Genomic DNA, 22,329 nt, shown 5'->3' on the forward strand with positions numbered 1-22,329 from the left:
AGAGCTTTACACCATAAAGACACACCTACACAAAAAATACAAAGTTATAGAACACAGTCAACAATGGTCAAAGCCTCTCTAATTTTTGGAGCCAAATATTTGACACTAATGCTACAGCACTTAATCCTGACCCTCAGCTCATTTCTAATCCATAAACCCCGCCTCCATGTTTTCTCTATCTTTCATAGCTGACTGTTAATACCTATCTCTGCAAACTCTCCGTTAGCACAGATGATGCTTTGTATTCTAAGCATCATCACACCTACTGTTGGCTGCAGCAGAGCAGAGCGCCACCTGCTGTGGAAGTGTTGCTGCAGTGTCGTCTGACCACAGCAGAGTGGCGTTCTAAATATATCTTCAGATCAGAGCTCAGGGAGGAAGGCTCTGTGCTGCAGAATCTGGGATTAACCATTTCTCTCTAATTCACAGCTGACACACACACACACACACACACACACACACACACACACAAACATGCTCGTGACTTCTGATTCACACAGAAAACCTAAAATGTCTCCCACTGGAGCTGTGAGCCAGGGCCAAACCAGATCATCCACTACCGTACTCAGTTGCTGATAGAGGAATGAGTGGCAGTGTCCCATCTAGTCTATAAACATGCTAATTCCTGTACCAGGAGTTAGCATAACATTTGGAGACAATTTATCGGAATAATTGTGATGACATGTGATTATTGGAATAATCGTCAACTAATTTAATAATCAATCGTTAACTGAAATATAGACTCGAAAGAACTCCATTTGCTGAAAGAACAACACACCCAAAGCAGTGATTATGTCAAAGCCTTTACACATTTAACATTTAGAATTAAAAAGAAATCATCTGCAAATTAGTTCTACCCAGAAATCATCAAGTGGTTTCAGCATCACCTGGTTCAAATTCTGTAAAAAAATCAAATCTCTTATTTAACACTTTTTGCTGGCCTGTAAGTGCGTACAAAATATAACCACCCAATCAGACGGAGGCTGTACTGATGCTAAGTCAAGCAGAAAGGAATGAGATTTTCACATGTTGATGTTAGAAGTAAATTGTTTGGCAGCAGATGCTTCCTTTGTGTACACTTTGCTTTAGAGTACACTAAAGGAACGATATGTTGATTATTTTCAGGCAATAAATGTTTGTTTAAATAAATGTTTGTTTCCTTTTTTTGTAAATAAAAGTTATTGAATGATTTTCATATTGTACCGTACTTCAAATATTGTCTAAAAGAAGCTTAACTTGCTAAATGAGAAATCTGTAGATGAATTGATTAATCATCAAAAATAATCAATAGTACACTCAATTACTAAAACAATTGCTAGTTGACCTGCATTTATTACTTATAATCATGTTCCATACATTATCTTATTTCTGATCCCTCCCTACGTGTTGTTTTCTACTCTGAGCCCTCTCTCTCCAGTCATTAGCCTCTTTCCTGCATTTGATTCCTCTTAAGCTCAGAGTCTAGCTGTTAGGTGGAACTCATCGATTAGATAACAGGAGGAAAAATCAACAATCTTCCCTTTTACCAGATTAGCAGCTTAAGTGCTGAAAGACTCCGCCAGTCAGAGTTGGAGTTTAGCTACTGAAACGTTAGCATGAAGACAGCCAGCAAGCTAATGACAGCATAGCTGAGGTGGTGGGAGATTTCGAGACGCACTTCATTAAACAGCATAACAAGCGATACTGCAGAGACGGAGAGACACAAATTAAACGAGCCTCCAGCTTCTGCAGCCCACTTACTTGTTTTATCAAACAAGATTTTTTTCTTTTTCTCCTTTGCTAGCTAGAAGAGCAAACGCCTCCCAATCTCCAGTTATTGATCTTGACACTATCCAATCAATCAGGCTGTCCTTGAAAACACCCACACGCTGCTGTACCAGGCAAGCAATTTGAATAATATCTGTTCATACACAAAGCCATCTGGCAAGGAATAAATTCACTTTGGTGCTTGAGATGCATCAAAAATCAAAATAATTGTAGCTTTTGGTATTTTCAGATCAGCGTTGCTGTTCAGCATGAACAAAGCAGTTCCTGTTTTAATAGTAATCTGAGATACATGATGATAATCTGCCAGACCAGACCAGACTGACAAATAATTTATTTGATATGTACATATAATAACAAATGTAGGTTTTAGTCGTTTTTTAAAGAAATAATTGAATTGAATTTCCACCAATTTTGACACTAAAAGTGACATCAGTGAGTTTTTAAATGCTTTTTTCTTGACGTGTTATTTTTTTACCCAATTTTCCATCAATGTCAACATCGCATAGAAGGAAATTTATCCACCCTCTTTTTGCTGAATTTGTATCTGTCAAGATCTGTGTTATTGTGTGTTTATTTTTGAGTTTTCTGTGTTCAGTCCTGTTTCCCTGTGAGTCTCTGTCCTGTCCTCCCCGTTGATTGCTCCCCAGGTGTGTCTCATTCCCTTAATTACCCCGTGTGTATTTAAACCCACCTGTTGTCTGTGTTCCTTGTCGGATCCTCGTCGTATGTATTGTGGTTTGTGTTTGTTCCGTCTAGTCCGTTTGACAGTTGCTACCGGTATTTAGCTGCGTGCTTGTTCCTGCCGTGCTGCCTGCCTTGGACTGTTTGGGTGCTTATTCATCATTAAACCTTCATCATTCACCATAATCTGGGTCTCGGCGTCTCTCCTCACCACCAACAACCTCACACCTTATGACAGTATCTTTATTTAAAAAACTAAAAATGGCAATAAAATGGGACTATTTTTAATAGTAGGTATTTGTCAAAAAACAGTTTTCTTTATTGAAAGGATAAATTGGTTTTAATTGGCTGGACTGAGAACAAATGTGACTCTTTGCATGGTATCCAATTAGCGTGCAACTTTTAGAAACCTGCTTAAAGATCTGATCAAAAAAATATTAATTTATTTGAAACAGCCTCTAAAATCCGAAAGCCCAGCACTGTTTCTGTCTCACACCTAACAGTCATTGCACAGAGAATACGGAGAACTGTAACTCAGTGTTTGCTTGTTTAGATATTGAAATGTCATATATCCGATCTTTGGTTTCTGGGCTTTAACAAGGCCAGATATTTACACACACTGTATAGCGGAAAAATGTTAAATTAAATCAGTATTTTACAGAATCATTCATCTCAGCACAACCAGAGTGTGAATGTTACTTGCATTTCTGCTGCAGAAGTGCAAGTAAACTTTAAAAAAACAGAAAAAAGTTAGATTATTTTATCTAGTGGATGATGATGAAAATCATGAACAACTGAGTCCTTTACTAAAAGCATTACAAACTTCCCATTTTAATAGTTTAAACACCAAATATACCTTAATATGCACACACAATTGAAATGATCTTAGCACAACTGCAGAAGCTAGCATCCACAGTCTGTGTTATCGCCACTCTTGGGGGTACAGCCAATCAACACCAAGGAAAAAGAATCATGCTCCTGGATTGGCCGCAAATATCATTCAGTCCATCCCAGCATTTAGTTCGACCCAGCATTTAGTCTGCCCCAGCAAATGTTGTTAGTTCAACCAACATTTAAACCAATTCAGCATTTAGTCTGCTCCAACACTTCTATTCAGCAGTGCTAGTATCCCACACACAGACCCACTCCTGGATAATAATTTATTTTTATTAAGATGGCCTCAAAAGACTTTGTGTTTTTGTAGTTTGGTGTTGAGGTCATCAAGCTGTCAGTCTGCATAGCCAGTTGCTTTCCACTGACTCCTTTTGACACATCCCAGGATGCAACAGTGCTCAGATGGCCAAGTGAGTCTGTGGTTTTCTCTGGGATCAGAATGCCGGTGGATACTTCTGACTGATGCTGGATGACCAGAAATGAGAATGTACCATCAAAACAGAAAAAAATTATACAAGCTCCATTTTTTTCCACCGACACAGATTTCTGAGGTTTAGTATATGTCAATAACAATCCAATGCAGAAAAACAGAGCTGAATCAAATGAAAAGATGTCTTTTTTTTATCACAAGGATAAATGTACTGAATTACATTTTTTTTGCTAACTCTGAATCAGCACAGCACACTTAAATACACCAACAGCTTCATAATCTTGGTCAAACATGTTAAAACAACAACTTTCATTTGTTCAGTCAGTGCAATTAGGAGAACAGTCAATGAAACTAACTGCAAAAACCTTTCAAATGGTTCAGAAAGTGCAACTGGGAATTCTAAATATAATGTAAAATAAATAATAAAACATGACATCACTCAGAGGACAAAGCATAGAAATAGACTGAATAGATCTGACCTTATGGATCAGACACAATGTCACCGAATTTTTCTCAATATCGTAACTGATACAGATATTAATATCTAGTATCTGGTGACTGCCATCTAGCTGAAGAATGAAACTCGACTGGCTTATTTGAAATTCTGCTTATTTGAAAGAATCCAAATAGTTATAGATTACCAAAAATCAGATTCTGTCTCTGATCCTGCCAGTGAACCGGTGTCATTATCCTGAGAGAAGAGGAACCATGGCTCCATACAAAATGACCAGCTAAAATGAATGTCCTATCAAGCCTTATTGTTATTTTCATTTGTTTTAACACACAAAATTAGGTAAAATGTGTTAAAGGTACTTTGGGGAAGAAGAGCCTTACGTGCGTGAGTCACTCATTTCCTCTGAGATAAAAATTTATGTCTCAGCACAAACAGCACAGTGCTGCTTTAGATAAGAGCACCAAGCTAACAGCTGATAGCTCAGATTTAGCTGGTTGCAGCTGATCAACCCTTTAAAGGAACTTCCTTCAGAAACATACCATATTTAAGAGGACAAAGCTGCAGTATGAGCTCTAAGGGAGAGCTCTGAACTGTTAGCAGCTGTTAGCATCATGAGCGTGCATTCTGTCTGCACTGATGAGGACAGAAACTGGGCATGTTGCTGATTAAAATAGAAAACGAATTAGCCTGATGTGACATGTTCAGTGATTTTTAAGGTAAAATGACAGCATGTAGACTCCCAAACCTGAGCGTCTCCAAGGCAACAACATAAAAGATGAGTTACAGGATTGCCAAGATTTGTCTTTTCTTATCTCAGCCTCTGACCTCCTGTAGAAATGACTACTTAGCGAAACCCCCACAGACAGCTCGGGAGGATAACCAGTCAACGCTGCAGCTGTTTGTCATAAATCTGGCTTTTGTGACACAAGAAAGCCATTGCTAAGGTTTGCTAAGTCATGTTGAAGGGGCTCTGGTCAAATGAGACCAAAATGATACTTTTCATCCAAAACACTGTATGTACTCGAAAACTGAAACTGCATATGACCCTGAACGCAGCGTCCCACCATAAAGCATGGTTGTTGCGACATCATGATGTGGGCAGGCCTTAATTTTTCAGCTGAGACATTGGTCAGAGTTGAAAGGATGGGCAAAAACTGGAAGAACTGAGACAAGCTAATTGACAATTGGCAGCAGGTCTAGAAAATTGATGATCATAGGTTTATATGTGGTAGAAAACTACCACTGCACATCTCTCTAAAAACATCAGCCTGATCATTGCCTTCCTATGGAATTCTGCTTGACTCTCATGTGCCTTCAATTGAATTTCTCCCATTGAAGTGGATTTCTCCAGTAGAATTTTAACGGGGCCAATCAGAGAACAGAAGAAGTTGTGAAAGATGATGGTGATTTTCTACACTGTTTTATAGAGGGTTATATTTTGGAATTAAACCAAGCTACCCAGAGCTTGTTGGCCACACTTACAAATATTGAGTGATTGATGGAGGAATGTTTAAGATATATTATTGTTGCAGCTGTATTTAATGACTAAACGTTAGCTAGTGTATAAAACCAGATCCAATTATTTCAAACTTCAGCACAATCAATGACGCCTCCAGCAAGCAATGGGTTCTCAGCAACCCAGGTTCCAGACCTTCTCTATGAAGGAAGGGGTAGAACCAGGAGCTGGTTTGGGTTTTTACCAGGTATTAAAAACATAACTGTGACTCTAAAACATGGTGTTGGCAGAATCCTTACAAGGAAGCTTGTTCTGATTGACGGGAAGATCTGATTAAACATGTGGGGAAAAAAAACACAATTCCTAGGGTGTTTTTTAGTCTCTTTATTTAGACTCTAGGATATAAATATCCTAGTATTTAATGAGTACTTTTTAAAGTTCAGTCAGAATTATTCACCAGATTTGTCGGCACAAACCAAGAATGTGATTTGGGTTTCCATCGCTCGCAAAGTAATCAATCAATAATATTCAACATCTTTTCACATTATGTACTTTTGTACAATAAAAACTGATTTGACTGATAACATATAAGCACACAGCTGTTATCTTGAAGTTCTATTTATTTTCCACAAATAAATAGTTATGGTGGACAGGATTTGGCCCACTGAGTTCAACTTTAGTAAGATCTGGTTAGTTTAGAGTAGTAAATGAAGATGGGTGGCATGGACTTAAAGTTTCATCATGATATTTTGTGGTACCACGGTGATAACGAAAAAAGTGACCATAAGAACTATTTACTACATTTTTTAGGTAATTTTATGACTGCATAACAGAAATCATACATGCTGCTCTTTAAACATTCCTATTTGTAACACACTTCTTTGGGGCACCAGTCATACACAGTAACTGCATTTAATCATATTTTAGATGTATTCATATTTAAAGACATTCTCATTGAACAAACAGTGGAGAAAATAGTAAAACTAACAATCCCCACAGTACTGACAGCTTCAGTGGATTTTAAGATCCATAATTAGAATTTATCGTGACAACCTTAAATCAAAATGCTTCTTAGAAACGGATCACGATAAATTATAAAAGATACGATAAATGCCCTCTAGTAGTAAATATTCTACTAGGGTACATTCAGTGCATTACATGTCAACACATGGGGACAAAACTCTGGTTTCATCCGTCAAGTCAGTAAAGCATATCAAATGGATTTATTTGCTGGAATTAGAGGTAATTACATAATCCTTGCTTAGACATCGCGCTATTCCGAGGCTTTTAAAGCAGAAAAAAAGAGAGGTTCGCCTTGTTAAATGAAATCCACCCCGTTCACATGATGAGGACTGCAAGGAGGGGCTTGTAGTGAAACTGATGGCAGGCGAGCGGGGCAGGTTTAACACAAGCTACCTTTAACACCCTGTTCCCCTGCGCGTCGACGGGTTGAACAAAACAAGTCAGATCAACATGCACCATCCAGCAGCCACCCATACACCGCTGTGTGCGGATTTTTCAGCGCCACAGGGCTGCGGATCGGAGGCGACATTAACGCATTCTGCGCGAAATTGGACGCGCTGTTTTTTTTTTGTTTTTTTTTTTTACCAAAAAAAAAAAAAAAAGAAAGAAAAAAAAAAGCCTGCCCCTGCCTCCTTATTTGATGACCATCCGGAGGACTGGCTGCATGTCAGGCAGCTAAGGCGGCTCAAGGGCAAAGCGAAGCCTCGGCTTTCTGTTCATTCTGGTAGTTGTTAGCAGGCTGAGACCATGCAGACCTGGCCCAAAATGTTCCTCACACATACAGAGAGAGAGGGCAGCTAAAGCTGAAACACACAGCCCCGCTCTTCAGTCACGGTGACATTCAGGCGGAAACGAGGCTGCCGTGCGCTCCAGGTTAACGGGAAGATTAGACTTAACCGACATCTTGCAGCAGTGGGTGAGCCGCATGTTGTCCCATGACAAACACTGGGCCGACTCTGTTTCTTACAGCGGGACAGTAATACATATAGCTCTCTTACCCGGGTCGCCATCTTCGCGGGTTGCGGTAGATCTGGGGATGCGGCTCGGCTCAGTGATTCATACGACGGCGGGGGACGGTGGGGTGAACAGCTCGACGGCAGATCGCTTTATAAGCTGCAGCGCATAGCGCTCTCATTGGTCGGTTGAGGCGGAAGCGTGCCAAAGGGTGCGCGAGGGGCGGGATGAGTCTGGAGATATCACGTTAACCATCTCTGAGTGATGATACAGCAGCACGCGGAGCAGCTCGGAGCTCGAGTCAGAGCTGTTGGACCACATATCACTGAAAACTAACGGTGGATTCGGCTGCTGGGCTGGTTTTCCTGCTTCAGCACCTCGGACAGAGCCCTGCTGCTCACCGGTCACGTGGGTCTGACGCTAAGTCTGGACAACACCGGTGTCTTTTCAAACCCACTGACTTTAGATATAATCTCGGCACAAAAAGGTAAAGAAACTTGTATTTGTTTGATTATTTTGTGGTGACTTTTGTTATACTATTATTTTATATTCACCACATTGAGGAAAAAATAGAAACACCCTATTCTGTTGACAGACAGGAGTCACGACATTAGAATTGCCAGTTGATAATTCTCTTTAGTTGAACTCAAATTAGTCCGGTATTATTTTTTTCTCATGAAGATCACCGGGTCGTTTAGCCTCTAAACTCCCGTCCCTTTCTCTGCACACAGCACCCAATGAGCCACAGACTAATTCTTGCTACTGCAGATTTGTTGTGGTTTTAGTTAACATACACCAAAATCTGCCCCAGTCAGCACATAACTTATTTTTGTTTGTTGTAACAGATCATGAGCAAAAATATTATTTTATGGCATCAAAACAATGATCCCGATTTTAGTTCCTTTATTATTCAGTGGTCCTTAGGTTCTTATTTTAATTAAATCAGCCTTCAGTTTTTTCTCTGTGATTCCACTTTAGTATGTTTATGTCTAGTTATTTTTTGTTACTCTAGTTTCTTTGTGTTTCTTAGTTATTCTTTAATGTTAGATTTATTTTTCTAGTTTCCCTGTTGTGTACTCTCTCTCGCCCCCTGTGCCATTTTCCCTCGCTCCCCCCTCACACCTGCAACCTATTAGTCAATCAGTCCAGTCTGTTGTTCCAGCATTCACACTGCCAGTATTTAATTACCTCTCTCTCAGTCCTCCTCGCTGGTTCTTCCTTGTGGTCAGTCCCATAATCTGTGGCTGGAGCAGAGAGACGTTTTTCAAAGTTGAAACTTACTGTCAAAGAGCAGTGGAGTTTTGAGATTATGCATCTTCACATCCCAGACTGCTGAGTCCTTTGTCATGATGGAAGATCTTCACATCCCAGAGGACCATCTTCTCTTTCCAGGGGATGAGGACGCAGACCTGCAGGAGGGTGTTGGGTTCCCAGCATGTGAAAGGTCTGACCTCGAGGAGGGGGTGTCGAGAAAAGTCGAGCTCATCCCACTTGCCCATGCTGGAGATTTTAGTTTAATAACAATAAATAAAGTTATCTTTAAAACTGATTACACAGGTGACATCAAGACCCATCAGTAGAGTCAGAGGGTAATAAAATTAATCTGGTTGTGTGTGTTGTTATTCTGTCCTGCAAACTTTGCTTTAATTCTACTTTTTCTATTTAATCATAAAAAATCATAATCAGGCAGATAGAGAGTCATGTAACAGGAAAAGCAGGTTTCCTGGAAAAAGAGGAAGTTTCCAGCCTGCATGTGGTTAAATATAGTTCAGACTGCTCATTTTGAGCATTAAAGGTTTAAAGAATAAAATCTGAACATTTTGAGTAATTGAATAAAACCCAGAGTAAAATACTTAAATTAATAATGATAACTTATTATTAAGCCAATAATTAATATTGGTTTAACCAGTGGTTGATGTTGGTTTGATTATAAGAATATTTACACTTAGTCTTATACTTATGGAAGTACTTAAAGGTGAAAGAAGTAACTGTGACTTTGGTATCAAATAATTAGAATAATGGATTATTCTTGGTTTCTTTTCAGAAATGTCTGTAATAACTCACATCATGATTATAATAAGAGTAACTAATAAGTAATATGGTTATTATAAAATTATAAATGAATGCTAAATCAGAGAAACTAAAAGGTTATAAATGTGATTTTGACATTGAACTTGAAATGTGGTGAATGTGTAACTGTAATTAAAGGCACTGATGTTGTGTTGGAGGTAGATGGTAGGTGAAAGGCCTGAGAAATAACAGTAATCTTGCATATTGATTTAATGATGATTAAAAGATGAATAAAAATACATACATATGTAATGATTGGAATGGTCTGTAATGACTGTAATGTGTGATTGAAATATATATTCTGTATTCTTGATCTGTAGTAACAGTAACAACTTGTCTGTTGTATGTTGATTATTGATGATTAGAAATAGGAACAGCTTGAGTTACAGAATAGATAAGTGATGGAGAATCATACTGAAAGTTATAAGTTGATACAATGACAAATTGATTATGTTTTATAATAAATTACAGAAATAAGATGACTGAAGAGTTGAGATCGTGAGAAATGAAGCAGACTGTGTCACAATTAGTACACTGAGCTAGGCGGGGGTGCTGGGGAGGCTCAAAAAGGGAAGTGAGTTACGAGAAATGGCCAGATGGCCAGTAGGAAAAGGGAAGTACAGAAGAGAGTTGCTGCAATGGGTCACGAAAGAGATGATGGTTGGGAAAGGTTGGGGCTTTCCATAGACTCATCGGAACGTTTCAGAAGTCACGTAGACCTCTCCCATACACAACCATGGGCTGAGAGGGTTTAAAAACCAGCAGACAAGGGAAGAGACTGTTCTTTGTCCGCGGCGTTGAAGGTGAGCAAACAAGAGGACGCAGATTAAAGACCAGCAGAGGATAGCACCCTGGAACCAAGGGGAAGTTGAGACTTCACGCCGCTAAGAAGGGACAGGATCCATCTACCCCCAGCCCTGGTTCCTGATTCGACCAACACCTCTGCCTCAACCCAACGATCTCTATCCTACTGCAGCAGACTTGGAGGAAAGACAAAGGTCACTGATTGGCGAAGATCTGTGCGTTTGAAGGACAACGGGCAGTTCTGCTTTGCTTCTATTCTGAAAGGGGACTTTGCCGCGTCAGGACAAAGACTCTGACCAAGGATATCTGAAGATTTCTGTTGCTGGGATCAATTGCCATCTGGGTGTGAGTTGAACTGCCCCCCAAGAGCCTCGCTTGGTTAAACTAGTGACACAGGATAGGGATAGAAATGAAAATAGGTTGTAATTGATTTAAATTGAATTTATTGTTTTATTGCAAATTTGTAATCTCTGAAAGTTAATCTGCTTATTATTTATCCCTGCTAAAGCTTGCTTAATAAATTACATACTAAAAATTCCAATGAAACTTGTGGACATTGAGATTAATTGAGTCATTTGATCATTGTAGTTTCCCCTGATTACAGTAAAATTAGCGTACATGATTCTAGAGATGTGGTGGCTTCGTACTTTCCTTTGGTGAGTGTAAAAATAATGACCCTGGGACTTAAGTCTAAGTCACTAAATCTAATCTAGCCGTAAACAAGTGCCGTTATTTTAGGAAAAGAGCTACCCTTAACAGGAGTGGTTGTTGCAGCTATGCAGCTGTGAGGGCTACTCAGCTGACTGTTTCTCAACTGAAAAGGGTAATAACTTCTGGATTGTAGGTAGTTAGAGCTAGACGAGTCTTTTCCACCACCAGTTTAAATAGAATATCTCTTATAAACCGACTTTGGGGTAAGACCCGGGTTTCAGAGATTTGCCGGACCTGTTAGACAGAGAACTGGTCAGTAGTCAGTCGAATGAGTGGCGAGATAAGGGCGGGGCTGGCTATTGTGTAATAACAAACATTACAAAAACATATCTGAGGTCCACCATGTCTCAGGAACGCCAACAGTAGCTGAGCAGATTTCATGTGATGACATCATTAATGACTTTACATCAAGGAACGTTCTCCTATTGGCCAAATGTTGATTCTTTAAAACCATCCCTGATTTTATGCAATGGAATATTTAGTTGAATTTGTTTCATAAGTCCTTATTTTTTCTTAAGTCAAAAAATGTTTTTAAGTTGACCTCTTGTTTGAAAATATGTGTACTTTAATGTATTGCCCTGGATTTTTCTGTTGTATGTACAATTGTCCTGCTAAGTTTTTGATTCATTTGTTTGTTTTGTTTTGTTTCTTCTCTGTTAGTATGTAGTGCAAACACATAATGTATACGCTATGGTACCTTTTTTATGGTGATAACATAAGTTTGTTAGTAGCAACGATAATAAAAAAGTTTATGTCATATTGTACATGACATGAGACCATGAATGGCTAAAATCTTCTCCTTCAAACATCTCCTGTTGCCCTTTTGTGGCCAAACTTTGAAAATGTCTGTTTAAATAAAATAAGGAAAAAAAAAAAAAAAGAAAACAACTCTATATCCTAGAAATAAACAAAAACACAGTGCTTGGAAAGATTTTTATATAAAGTCATTGTAACAGTTGATCAAATAATTCTTATTTCTCACATACATATTCATACATCCACATAACATATTGCAGCATTAGCACTCTAGTAACACTAGTAGCCTTGACTTTTGTTCAACAAAGATTCTTCTTTACACATGAGCCACAAATGAAAAGGGAGTAAAATTGAACCAACTTCATCATATCAGAAGCTTCCACAATAGTTTTTGTCTTGTACATGACGCAAGATAAAATATGGCACATTGCAATGAGTTGATCCTGGATGAAAATTTGGGCAGAAATTGCCAAGTCACACTTTTCTATCACAAAAACGATCCTTCTGGTGTTATCACCTTAAGCTTGTCAGGTTACTGTCCCCTACCAGATGGGAGCAGCTTGGTGCAAAAATGTGGATAAATGTTCACAAATCGTTTTGTTTTTAGGGAAAACACATCAACACTTGTCTGACAAAAATCATCATCTGACATTCACATAGTTGTTCTAATATTTTTAATATACCGTTATGGTCCATTTATCACCGAAGTCAAAGCTTAATCTGGAAATGATGTCACCCTGAATTTAACTATATATTCCAGCTGATAGATGCAAAATGAGTGGAAATTGAGAATTGTTCTGTGTGAACAGGCTAACTTATACAAGTCCACATTACATCTTATGGATGAAAACACTGTAACTTGTTCAATATGAGTATCATGATTTGTGATTGATTTCATGACATACAAACCATCAGAAGTGCAAATAAATATATTCTATTAGAATTGTCACTATATTTTGAACGTGTGGCAGCCATTGGTAACCTGTTAACATTGATTTTCCCAACATATAACATATTAGTTATGACTTCTGAGTGCAAACTGACTGCCCCATATAGCTGGGTGCTTATTTTTTTTCAGTGACAGGCCCTGTGGAGACTTCAGATTTCAACATGATCTAGTTAGCTTCTAGCAAAACAATATCTTTCTAGAATGATTGTTCGGTCACAGGTTGGCAGCTGGAGTTTGGCACAAAATGTTCATCAAGCTTTGGGTTTCTCAAACTGAAGATATATCTATGAGATTTCATGAGTTTGTAGTAAACAGACATGTAGACTAGCTAAGCTACAGTCATGCTAGCATTTAGCATTTAATTCAAATGCCTGACAAATTTAATTCAAAGGCATTTGAATTAAATGGCCTTTGGTTTATGAACCAAATGCCTGTCTGCCAACAAACAGAGTATGTTCAACAGTTTGTTGAACATACTCTGTGTGTTGGTACCGAATGTTAGAGCTTTTAGGTGTGAACTACTGGAAAAACTTAGCTCCCTTTGAGGAGGTTCATACTTTAGCAAACCTGCTAGCACAATTTTACATTTAAATTCTGTCACACAACATTAAATGTAAAGCAGTTAGACAGTGCAAATTCATGTGCCAAGATTCACCAACATTACATTCCAAGAACAATATTAAGATATTGACTTTTTGCCAAAGACCAATTTGGTATAACTAAAGTCTTCCAGCACAGTTTTACCTTGTTGCCTGTAAAATAGGCCTACATTAGGTCAATTAGAAATAAATTTCCTGGCAGCAATGAAAAGTTAGCTCACGGGTTAACTGAAGGTGATAAGATATAGCTATTGTAAAATCACTGCAGGAGAACAGAAAGCTTGTACTGGTTTTAACAAACCCTTAAGATTTTAGCTACTTTTCCAAGAATTGAAATCAAATAACGGCACATTCATTCTCGCTCTTTGAAATGTTGGACCTGCCGAAATCACAGAAATCTAGAAAAACAAGGTATTTGTTTTCACCTTGACTTCTGTGGATTCATTGGACGGCCTTGGGAAAATTAGCATCTCTACCGTTTGGACACATCTTTTACCCTCCATTACCCTGCAGCAACAGATGTATTACCTACTGGAGTTTGTACTGCTAAAGAGAAAACAATATGTGGAAAGTCAGGTTGGAAATGCCTTTAAAAGAGATGCTACTGGTCTGATTAAGCCATCAGAAACTTCCAGGTAGAGTGACATATAAATAAGCTCTTTTGGCCTAATTTCATCCTTTGTCTGCATATTTGACTTGTGAGGTCTGATGTAGTAATATGGCTACATGATTTTCATCATTTTAGCTGCTGCAGCCCAGCCAAGTTCCATATACTTCCAAACTGCAACCAGAGTTTGACAAATATCTGCAACATGGACACATCTCATCTGGAATTTGCAGATAATTCATAGTCATTTATCATGTTTAAAAAGCCATTTCCTTCTGTTTTCAAAAGCCACCTAGAAACGCAATTCTGATTTTGCTCAGTACTCTGAAACATCAAATAGCCTATTATTATTCTTCAGAAATCATAAAATCCACATAGATGCGTTGAATGCTGTAGTCATGTGATTCCAAAGTTGGCATACATTTAACAAAGGTACAATTTCATTGTGTAACAAAATCACAAGCTTCCATGTTTTTGCAACCCACCAAAGTCCTTCTTCTCTGCTCTACATCTCTGATACAGAATGTATGAAAAACTTTTTTTCTTTACAGTCTCTCTTGTTCAGGACTCAGAAACTCTGAGTTGGCTCATTTTTCTTCTTTTGTGTTTTTTTATTTATTTATTTTTTAGTTTTATATGAAATAATGAGTCTTCATAATGATATGGCACAAGATCTCTGACCTTTATGAGAAGGCAGAGATTTTTAACAACTGAAGACAGTTTATTTGCTACAGTTTGACTTTATGACATAAAATTATCCAGGTAAAGCCTCTGGGATGATAATGTCAAACCGTCATCCTCTGTGGCTCTGCTCTGGTTGCTTTACCTTGACGAGTAGCAATCGAAAGTACCTTTCATTTGTCTCACAAATTAGGTGAAAATTCTGTAGCAAGTTAGAAGTTTATGAACTAAAGGCCTGTCCACACAAACCAGATATTTTGGAAACCAAATATTTTCAGTTCAGTAAAAAAAAGAAAGAAAAAAATACCTTTCCAAAGGTGAGTTTTAAAAACCATGAACTTTAGAATGTTTGTGGTGCATCCATATGATTTGATAACACGGAAAATATTAAAAATGACGTATCATCCCATTTTGTGCATGTCCACACTGAGTTAGAATTGTTTTGGAATAATATTTTGAATCTTTTCTTGATGGAAAAGCTTCAGAGAGGCTTTCAGTCTGAAGCATCAGAGCTGATATTTTCACCGAAACCGTAACATTCTTGTTGAAATCCAGCCGCTCCTTTACACATCTCCAGTGATCAGAGTTTCTCACACCGGCACCTTTTGAAGCCAGGGCTCAGAGTGAAACCTTTCTGCAGCAACCTCCACAGAGGTGTGGAGTATTCCACAGGTGTGAAAGCGCACATGTGCAGAACACACGACTGTAGGATTTAATCAGATAATAACATCAACAGTGGCGGATAGCATTTTGTACTGTGCATGCTACTTTACCTGTTCACTTTAACACAACTTAGGAATTTGTGTGTTACTTGATTCATCAGAGACGGGTTACTGTTTTCTAAATGGACTGGAAGCTAGTGAGTTGGAAGCTAAGGTTCAACATGTTAAAATCCCCTTCGCCATCTTGCGCCCTGGCATGACAACTACATCGGATTTAAGGTGTCTGGGTTAAATGTGGACCTTTTCCCCAATCAAATGCTGACACTGTCCAGGCAGTGGTCTTGTGGTCCAGCCTTAGGACCCACCGCTCGCAATCCCCTCATTCCTTAATGCCTAAACATAACCCTAACCCCATCCCTGACCCTAAAACATGTTTTGCATTGACCAGGCCCTAAGTAAAATTACTTTTTATTTCAAACACATTTCTGTAAATGGCATGAATGAACTAGAAAGGGTTTTGGAATGTGGGGACTTAGAGTGGTGTTGAGGCCCAGTTCAAGTCCAGCTTTTTGTCGTAGATGCCTACTGGGCATTCTGATGTCATGAACATCACTTTGAAGTAATACTGATTACAAAATTAGTTGACAAGTTGGTGCCCATGTAAGGGCATTTCAGTTCTGAGATGTCATTTGCGTAGACAGAAAGGTAGCCATGAACAAGGCGTTACGAGGGTTTATAAGAGGATCCTCTGCTTTTGAATTTCAATATCATTATTGTCATCATTATCGCCACCCGCTGGGACAAAATAGGCCTTACAGCATTATGATATGGAATCCTACTGCACCGTGCCAATGCAGATGCAGACTTTTTCCAAACTGAAGGACAAAAAAAAAAAAATCTGCTTCAAAAAATATCTGGAGAGGTGTAGATGAGGCCTATCTATTCTACAGTGAACTTCAGTTACTGGAAATCATGTGGGCTCGTTTTCAACCCTGGTGCTATGTCACCACATAATAGAAGTTTAAAATGAAGGGCTACTGCCTGCTCTTTCATGAATAAATTCTAACCCAAGTCACTCAGTCTCCCCCATGAGAGAGATGTCATCTTGATGCCACAACATGGTGTCTTACTTCCAGTAGTTCAGCATGACCACCCCTCAGTCTCTTTTGTGTTGTTGAGGTGCAGCGTGTCCAACACAAAGCAGCATGCTAGGGAACCTACAGAAGCACACATGCATGTCAGACAGCTTGGTCAGAACATAAAGCCAACCAGGTCGCCTGACCTAAAAATGTATCTAGTCTCTGGTTTGGACTAGATTGACTGGTCCGGAGCAAGGTAGGTGAAGGGAAAGAAGTTTTGTCCGTGTTGCTGTTGAAAGCACTGAGCAGTGGAGACGGAGGATGGTACCGGCAGCCTGGGTCTCAAGAACCAAACGGTGAAGTCATAGAACTGCCTTGGAAGAGGAAATACATCTATGTACTCTCTGATATGACTAGGTTTTCTTCAGATGTTTCAGTATTTATGCTTAAGGACGTCCCTCATGACACAGGAAGTTACCAAGAATACAATATTCCTTCCTTCTTTCTTTCCTTCCTTCCTTCCCTGCTCCTTTCTTTTTTTCCTTCCCTACTTATGTTTTCAGTATTCAGCACCGACATGCAGCAATTAAAACAACTAAATCTGTTCCCCATGTAAATATGTGCCCTGGAGGGTTGAGTATTGCACTTTGTCATGTTTTCATAAATGTAAACATATTAAGGGCGGGTAGGTTTGCTTAATGATCAATGATCTGTGCAAGAAGGACTAAGATTTCACTTAACCTTCTATATAAGTAGTCGGTTTGCGGAGTTTTCCTGAATAAAATGTGAATGCTCCTTTAAAATACAGTACTTTAGATATATTGTTGATGGAATATTTAATTACAGCGAGAATTTCACCGGGGAGAAATATTACTGCTCGACTTCCCCTCTCCCACATCATGGTGTCAGCTAAGGAGCTTGAGCAAGACCATGAGAGTAAGCCTGAGAGGAGGAGGCCAGTTGTTGGCTGTGTGTTTGGGTTTCATGGAGTGATTTAGTGCCAATGCGTGTAAAACACAACATATTTGTCAAAAGTCAAGCCATTGACTCAAAATGTATACTATTGATTGGTGCTGTATGTGAATGTGGGTCCATGTCTGCCGTCTCTGAACCAGTTTGGAAGATTTCAGATGATATCCCCTGAAAAAGTTCCAGGTCAGATTGATTTGTTGCCTAAGGCTAAAGACTGATATCAAAAATATCTCTGAAATACTTCCTGTTAGTATCTCCAAAAGAACTTTGCTTTCTAGATAAGAGATATTATACAGTGTCTTGCAAAAGTATTCCAGTCCTTTGAACTTTTCAACATTTTGTCACATAACAATGTATCAATTTTTCAAAAACATATCAGAGTGCCACATCACAGTTAATATGATAAGAATGCTTTGATGCACTAATTGGAGGAATCTTATATTTTAAGTGCCATGTATGCAATTTTTGGATGTCAGAAATCGTTTTGTTCTCTGGTCCCACAGTGGATGGACATTTTTGTTGGCCTAGATGCTCTACCACAAAAGGACTGGTGGAAACATTGTGATGAAAGATGAGGAAAGAGTCTAAGAACATGGGTCTGTTGTAGCCAACATTCTCATTGCAATTTTCAAAAATAGTATCTCAATTACTTACTGTACTTACTGTACTGTCCAACTCTAGAAACAATCATGTCTTCTTGCTCTAAGCCATGTATGTCCCAATAAAAATAAATTATTTCATTGTGTACAATAAAATAATTTATTAAAATATGCCACAGTTTTTTGATGCAGCATGACAAAATGTGTAAAACTTCAAGAGGTCTGAATACTTTTGCAAGGCACTATAAGAGACATTTTTCCCCATTTGAATGATGTTCAGTGTTTACCTGTAGTTAGAGAAAATGTCTTGAGTTTTCTTTTTTCTAGCCAAGTCACTTTAGTTATTCAGGCTAAGAGGTCATACTTTGATCAGGTCCAGTGGACTAATTGGTGTGAAGGTGTAGGAACCACCTCAGGGTCTCACACTGTATTGACTCTGACATGGTAAATCTGTCCCACAGGCCATCTGTTTGTGTATAAGTGATTCATTAGCTGGCTCTGGTGATTTCATTTCTATTTATGAACTGAAATGTTTTTTTCCTTGGGGCTACGAACAAGAAATTTGGTAAATGGTGGACCAAAAGAGATGCCAGACGACTGTATCTCTCTAAGTTAAGACAGCTCTGTTTCCCATTTGCCTTCCCTGACTGTAACCTCTCTATCCTTCCACCTTTCCTAACTCACCTTCCAGATCCTTTCTATCGGTCAAGGCCTATGAGAAGCTTAGTTTTCTCTTCCTCTTTCTTGCTCTCATTCTTCAGGTCGGCAAACACCTGGGTGAAGAAGTGTGGGTCGGTGTTGATCTGAAGCATCTTGCCACTCATCCGGTTGATGATCTCCAGGCAGCGATCCCAGAAGGCTTCCTTCTCTGCTTCAACCAGGAAGGGCTTCAGCGGGTAAGAGATCTCATTGCCCATGTAGGAGTAGGAAAGGTAGAGGCAGGTGAGAAGCGAGGCCTGGAGCTCCCGCTCAGAGGCCACCTCGGACGAGACCACGTCACGGCACAGCATGTAGAGGAAGACCACGTTGGCTGGAGTGATGAAGCCCTGATCCTGCCAGCCCTGCAGGAGCAGGGAGCGGTCCACGCTGCGCAGCCACAGCACTGGGTCTGTGGGGGACAAGCGCTTCAGTCTGTAACAACGGCGGCAGAGGAACTCTCCGAGGCTACGCATCAGTTCACTGGTGGAAGCCTGGGGTTCAGAAAAGACAATACAGGTCAATGGAAAGAAACAGAAGGTGCAAGGTGGAACAGATGTCAGTTTGATTGACTGATCGATTAATTAAAGGTGACACATCATGCTTCCTTGAACATGACATGTCACCTGGTTTGTGTAGCACACTCTATGGGCTACACGTAACATATTCATAATTCAATCTGGAAAGACTCAGACGAAGAAAAAGGAACAATTAAAAGGTTTAATGACAGCAATGAATAACAGTTCTTTGGTGCTCGGGCCCCGGCAGCTGATCTGAGCTGAGATTTGATGTGAACTCGATGAACATCCCGATAACCGATTAGGGATGCTCTCCCCCAGGGCCCGACGCTGGTGGTGGAGGTCTGGAAAGGGTGCCATCCTGGAGAGCAGAAGGATGTGGGTGGAGAAGGGGAGGTGGTGGGTTGAACGCAGCTGGGAAGCGGCCGACGACTTGGGTGTGGATCCTTTTATGCTGAGCTTGATTGATGATTGGACACGCCAGGTGAGGTCCAGCGCTGAGGTCGGAGATGAGCATGACGCCGATAGACGAACGGAGGGGATGGAGTCTTCCAGGTTGAATTTTTGCTATTAGCTTCATGATTTTCACAAGATTTTTAGCACAAAATCTTTCTAAGATAATGAGATTCGGTTTGGTCAGTTCTGCCTATATTGAGAAGGAGATGTTTCAGGGGCTCTTATCACTTTAAATCCAAACAAACAGATGCTGCTCCCCAAACCCCAACTCAGCATTTACACTTGCACAAGAAAATGGCTGAATGAATGAAAGTACAAAAATGTGCAAAATGGAAATTTTGCATAATAAGTCCCCTTTAAAAACAGTCAACTAAGGTGATCAGGTCTTGAGCTTTAGACTTAAAGATGGATCAAAGGTCTAGAGGGAGATTGTTCCAGAGTTGGGGTGCTGCCTCTGAAAAGACCCAGTAATCCCAGTGCTTCGGCCTCATCCTTTGGGACATCTAATAAAAGCTGATTTGATTACCTTAGGGGTCTCCCACATACAGGAGGACTTAAAAGGTCAAATAAGTAAGGTTAGTCAAGGCCAGTAAGAGCTTTAAAAACAAACGGTAACATTTTAATATCAATTCTGTAATGAACAGGAAGCCGTTATAACAGGCTCAGGTGTTTGTTAAATGATGGACAGTTGCATTCGGGCCAAGTTGAAGTCGTCTTGGAGAATAACTTTAACTTGTTGTTCCTGCTGAGTTCAGGCAAAAAGATTAAAAACGTGACATTTGCCTTACCTGAACAATGATCCGTTTTGGCGTTCCAGCGGCGGTGGAAGGCAGGATTCCAGGTCCTGTGAGGGAATTCTTTTTGGCGACTACAGCAGCTACGTTTGCAACGGTCTTGGAGGTGGGCAGGTGGGAGGAGGTAGTGGTGGTGGCAGCCGAGGGGTCCTGACCAGATGAGTATGACGTGAGGTTAGCGCAGGACTGAGACTTTTTTAGCTTTAGGCTGTTGGAGGCTGAGTTGGTCGTGGTGGCTGCGTGGCCCTCCGGGGAGCTCCCTTTCCCGCCGTCCCCAACTTCTGACTGCAGCTTCTTGGAGCCCTTCCTCTTTGCTGATACAGCAACGATCCGTTTCCATGGCAAAGCACTAATAATGGAGGGGCGTTTGAGGGACTTAGCCGCTGCCGCAGCCTCCTTGGCATTCTTGCTGTTCTGAACAGCTGTGTAGTGGCCCACTGTGGCCGGGCCGTCCTCAAAGAGAGCAGCTTTGCGGTAGCTCGGCGAGAGCGACAACACCGTTCCCATGATGTCTGATCAGACTCCTTAGACGGACCGGACTCAACGGGGAGAAGCTCTTTGACTGGTGAGGACAAAGAGCTCTGAAGGGGCCAGAGTGACTTATTGCGGAGGAGTTACGACCTGTAAACAGAAAACAGGACGGCAAAGTTACTAAAGAAGACATTTTACAACAAATAGAAGTCTGTCATTATTATAGCTGCAATGGTGGATTCCATAAATCAAACAAAATGTGAAGAAATGACGGAGATTTTCTGGAACAAGTTCCATAGCATCAGTGAAGTATGTGGGCTGCTTTTGATGAGCTCTTGTTGCCAAACGTTCATGTATCCTGTAGCTGTAGATAGGGCTTACATTCACAGTGTCCAGCTGTGAGTAACAAGGTGAGTTACTTTTTGTGACTTCACCGTCTTGTCAATGTGTTGGCAAGAGGGCTGGCCAACATATGATGACTGTCCCAATGGATGTAAAACGAATGCACACAGGCTGTGTTTTGACAGTAGGTTCTACATGTTCTTGCTACATGCATTGTGTTTTTCTCTGTCCTTCTCCTGCCACAACCCCAAAAAGGCCAATGGCACATGTCTTTCTACATGTCTTTTTACTTTTATCTCAGTAGAACTCTTCAATAAAGAAATGCTATGAAACTTTTCCATAACATTGTAAGGCACATATAAGAGAAGTCTTTATGGAGGCAATAATGCTAAGTTGTCTGGGTCTTGTGTTCTGAGGGAACCTGTGACGTCTGTTGGGTCGTGATTGAAAACACCTGTCAGCCGTCTCCAAACAGGTGGACGATCCATAAAAACAGTGTTTGTTATCTTTAGAAGTTTTTTTTATATTTATCATGCAATGTTTATAGAAATGTTGTTATATAAGGCATTGCTGCAGCTGGTAGACTTTATAACCATCATGAATCCGAACTCAAACTCAGTGTGCTCACATCCCTGCAGTGACATGCAGTCTATTTTTCTTGTTGCCTTCTATCCACAATTAAAAACATCTGGCATATATATATATATATATATATATATATATATATATATATATATATATATATATATATATATATATATATATATATATATATACGTATATATATATATGTATATATATATATACATATATATATATGTATATATATATATATATAAAATTTTTTTTTTTTTTTTTTTTTTTTTTTTTTTTTTAAAAATACTTGTCTTTATTGCTCAGGGGG

At 39.7% G+C, this 22,329-nt stretch overlaps 2 protein-coding genes across 5 annotated transcripts in view; both read right to left on the reverse strand.

Annotated features, from left to right (window-relative positions):
- Nucleotides 1-7,817, reverse strand: part of nsfa (N-ethylmaleimide-sensitive factor a) — a 37,053-nt gene extending 29,236 nt beyond the window's left edge. For all 4 annotated transcript variants that reach the window (XM_015047015.1, XM_015047014.1, XM_015047013.1 and 1 more), the window contains exon 1: nt 7,704-7,817. In XM_015047015.1, the coding sequence (XP_014902501.1) occupies nt 7,704-7,715 (12 nt within the window). In that variant the 5' untranslated portion in view covers nt 7,716-7,817. The remainder of the gene's footprint in view (nt 1-7,703) is intronic.
- A 4,346-nt stretch (nt 7,818-12,163) lies between these two features.
- LOC106956272 (cyclin-dependent kinase 5 activator 1-like) overlaps nt 12,164-22,329 on the reverse strand; it is a 17,118-nt gene continuing 6,952 nt past the window's right edge. Inside the window, exons 2-3 of the mRNA XM_015047018.1 lie at nt 20,607-21,233; nt 12,164-19,338 (exon numbers count right to left, since the gene is read on the reverse strand). Of these exons, the coding sequence (XP_014902504.1) occupies nt 18,847-19,338; nt 20,607-21,119 (1,005 nt within the window). The 5' untranslated portion in view covers nt 21,120-21,233 and the 3' untranslated portion in view covers nt 12,164-18,846. The remainder of the gene's footprint in view (nt 19,339-20,606; nt 21,234-22,329) is intronic.

The sequence above is a fragment of the Poecilia latipinna genome, unplaced genomic scaffold (genome assembly GCF_001443285.1).
Source record: "Poecilia latipinna isolate Pla-1442-1.1 unplaced genomic scaffold, P_latipinna-1.0 Scaffold803, whole genome shotgun sequence".
NCBI lineage: Eukaryota > Metazoa > Chordata > Actinopteri > Cyprinodontiformes > Poeciliidae > Poecilia > Poecilia latipinna.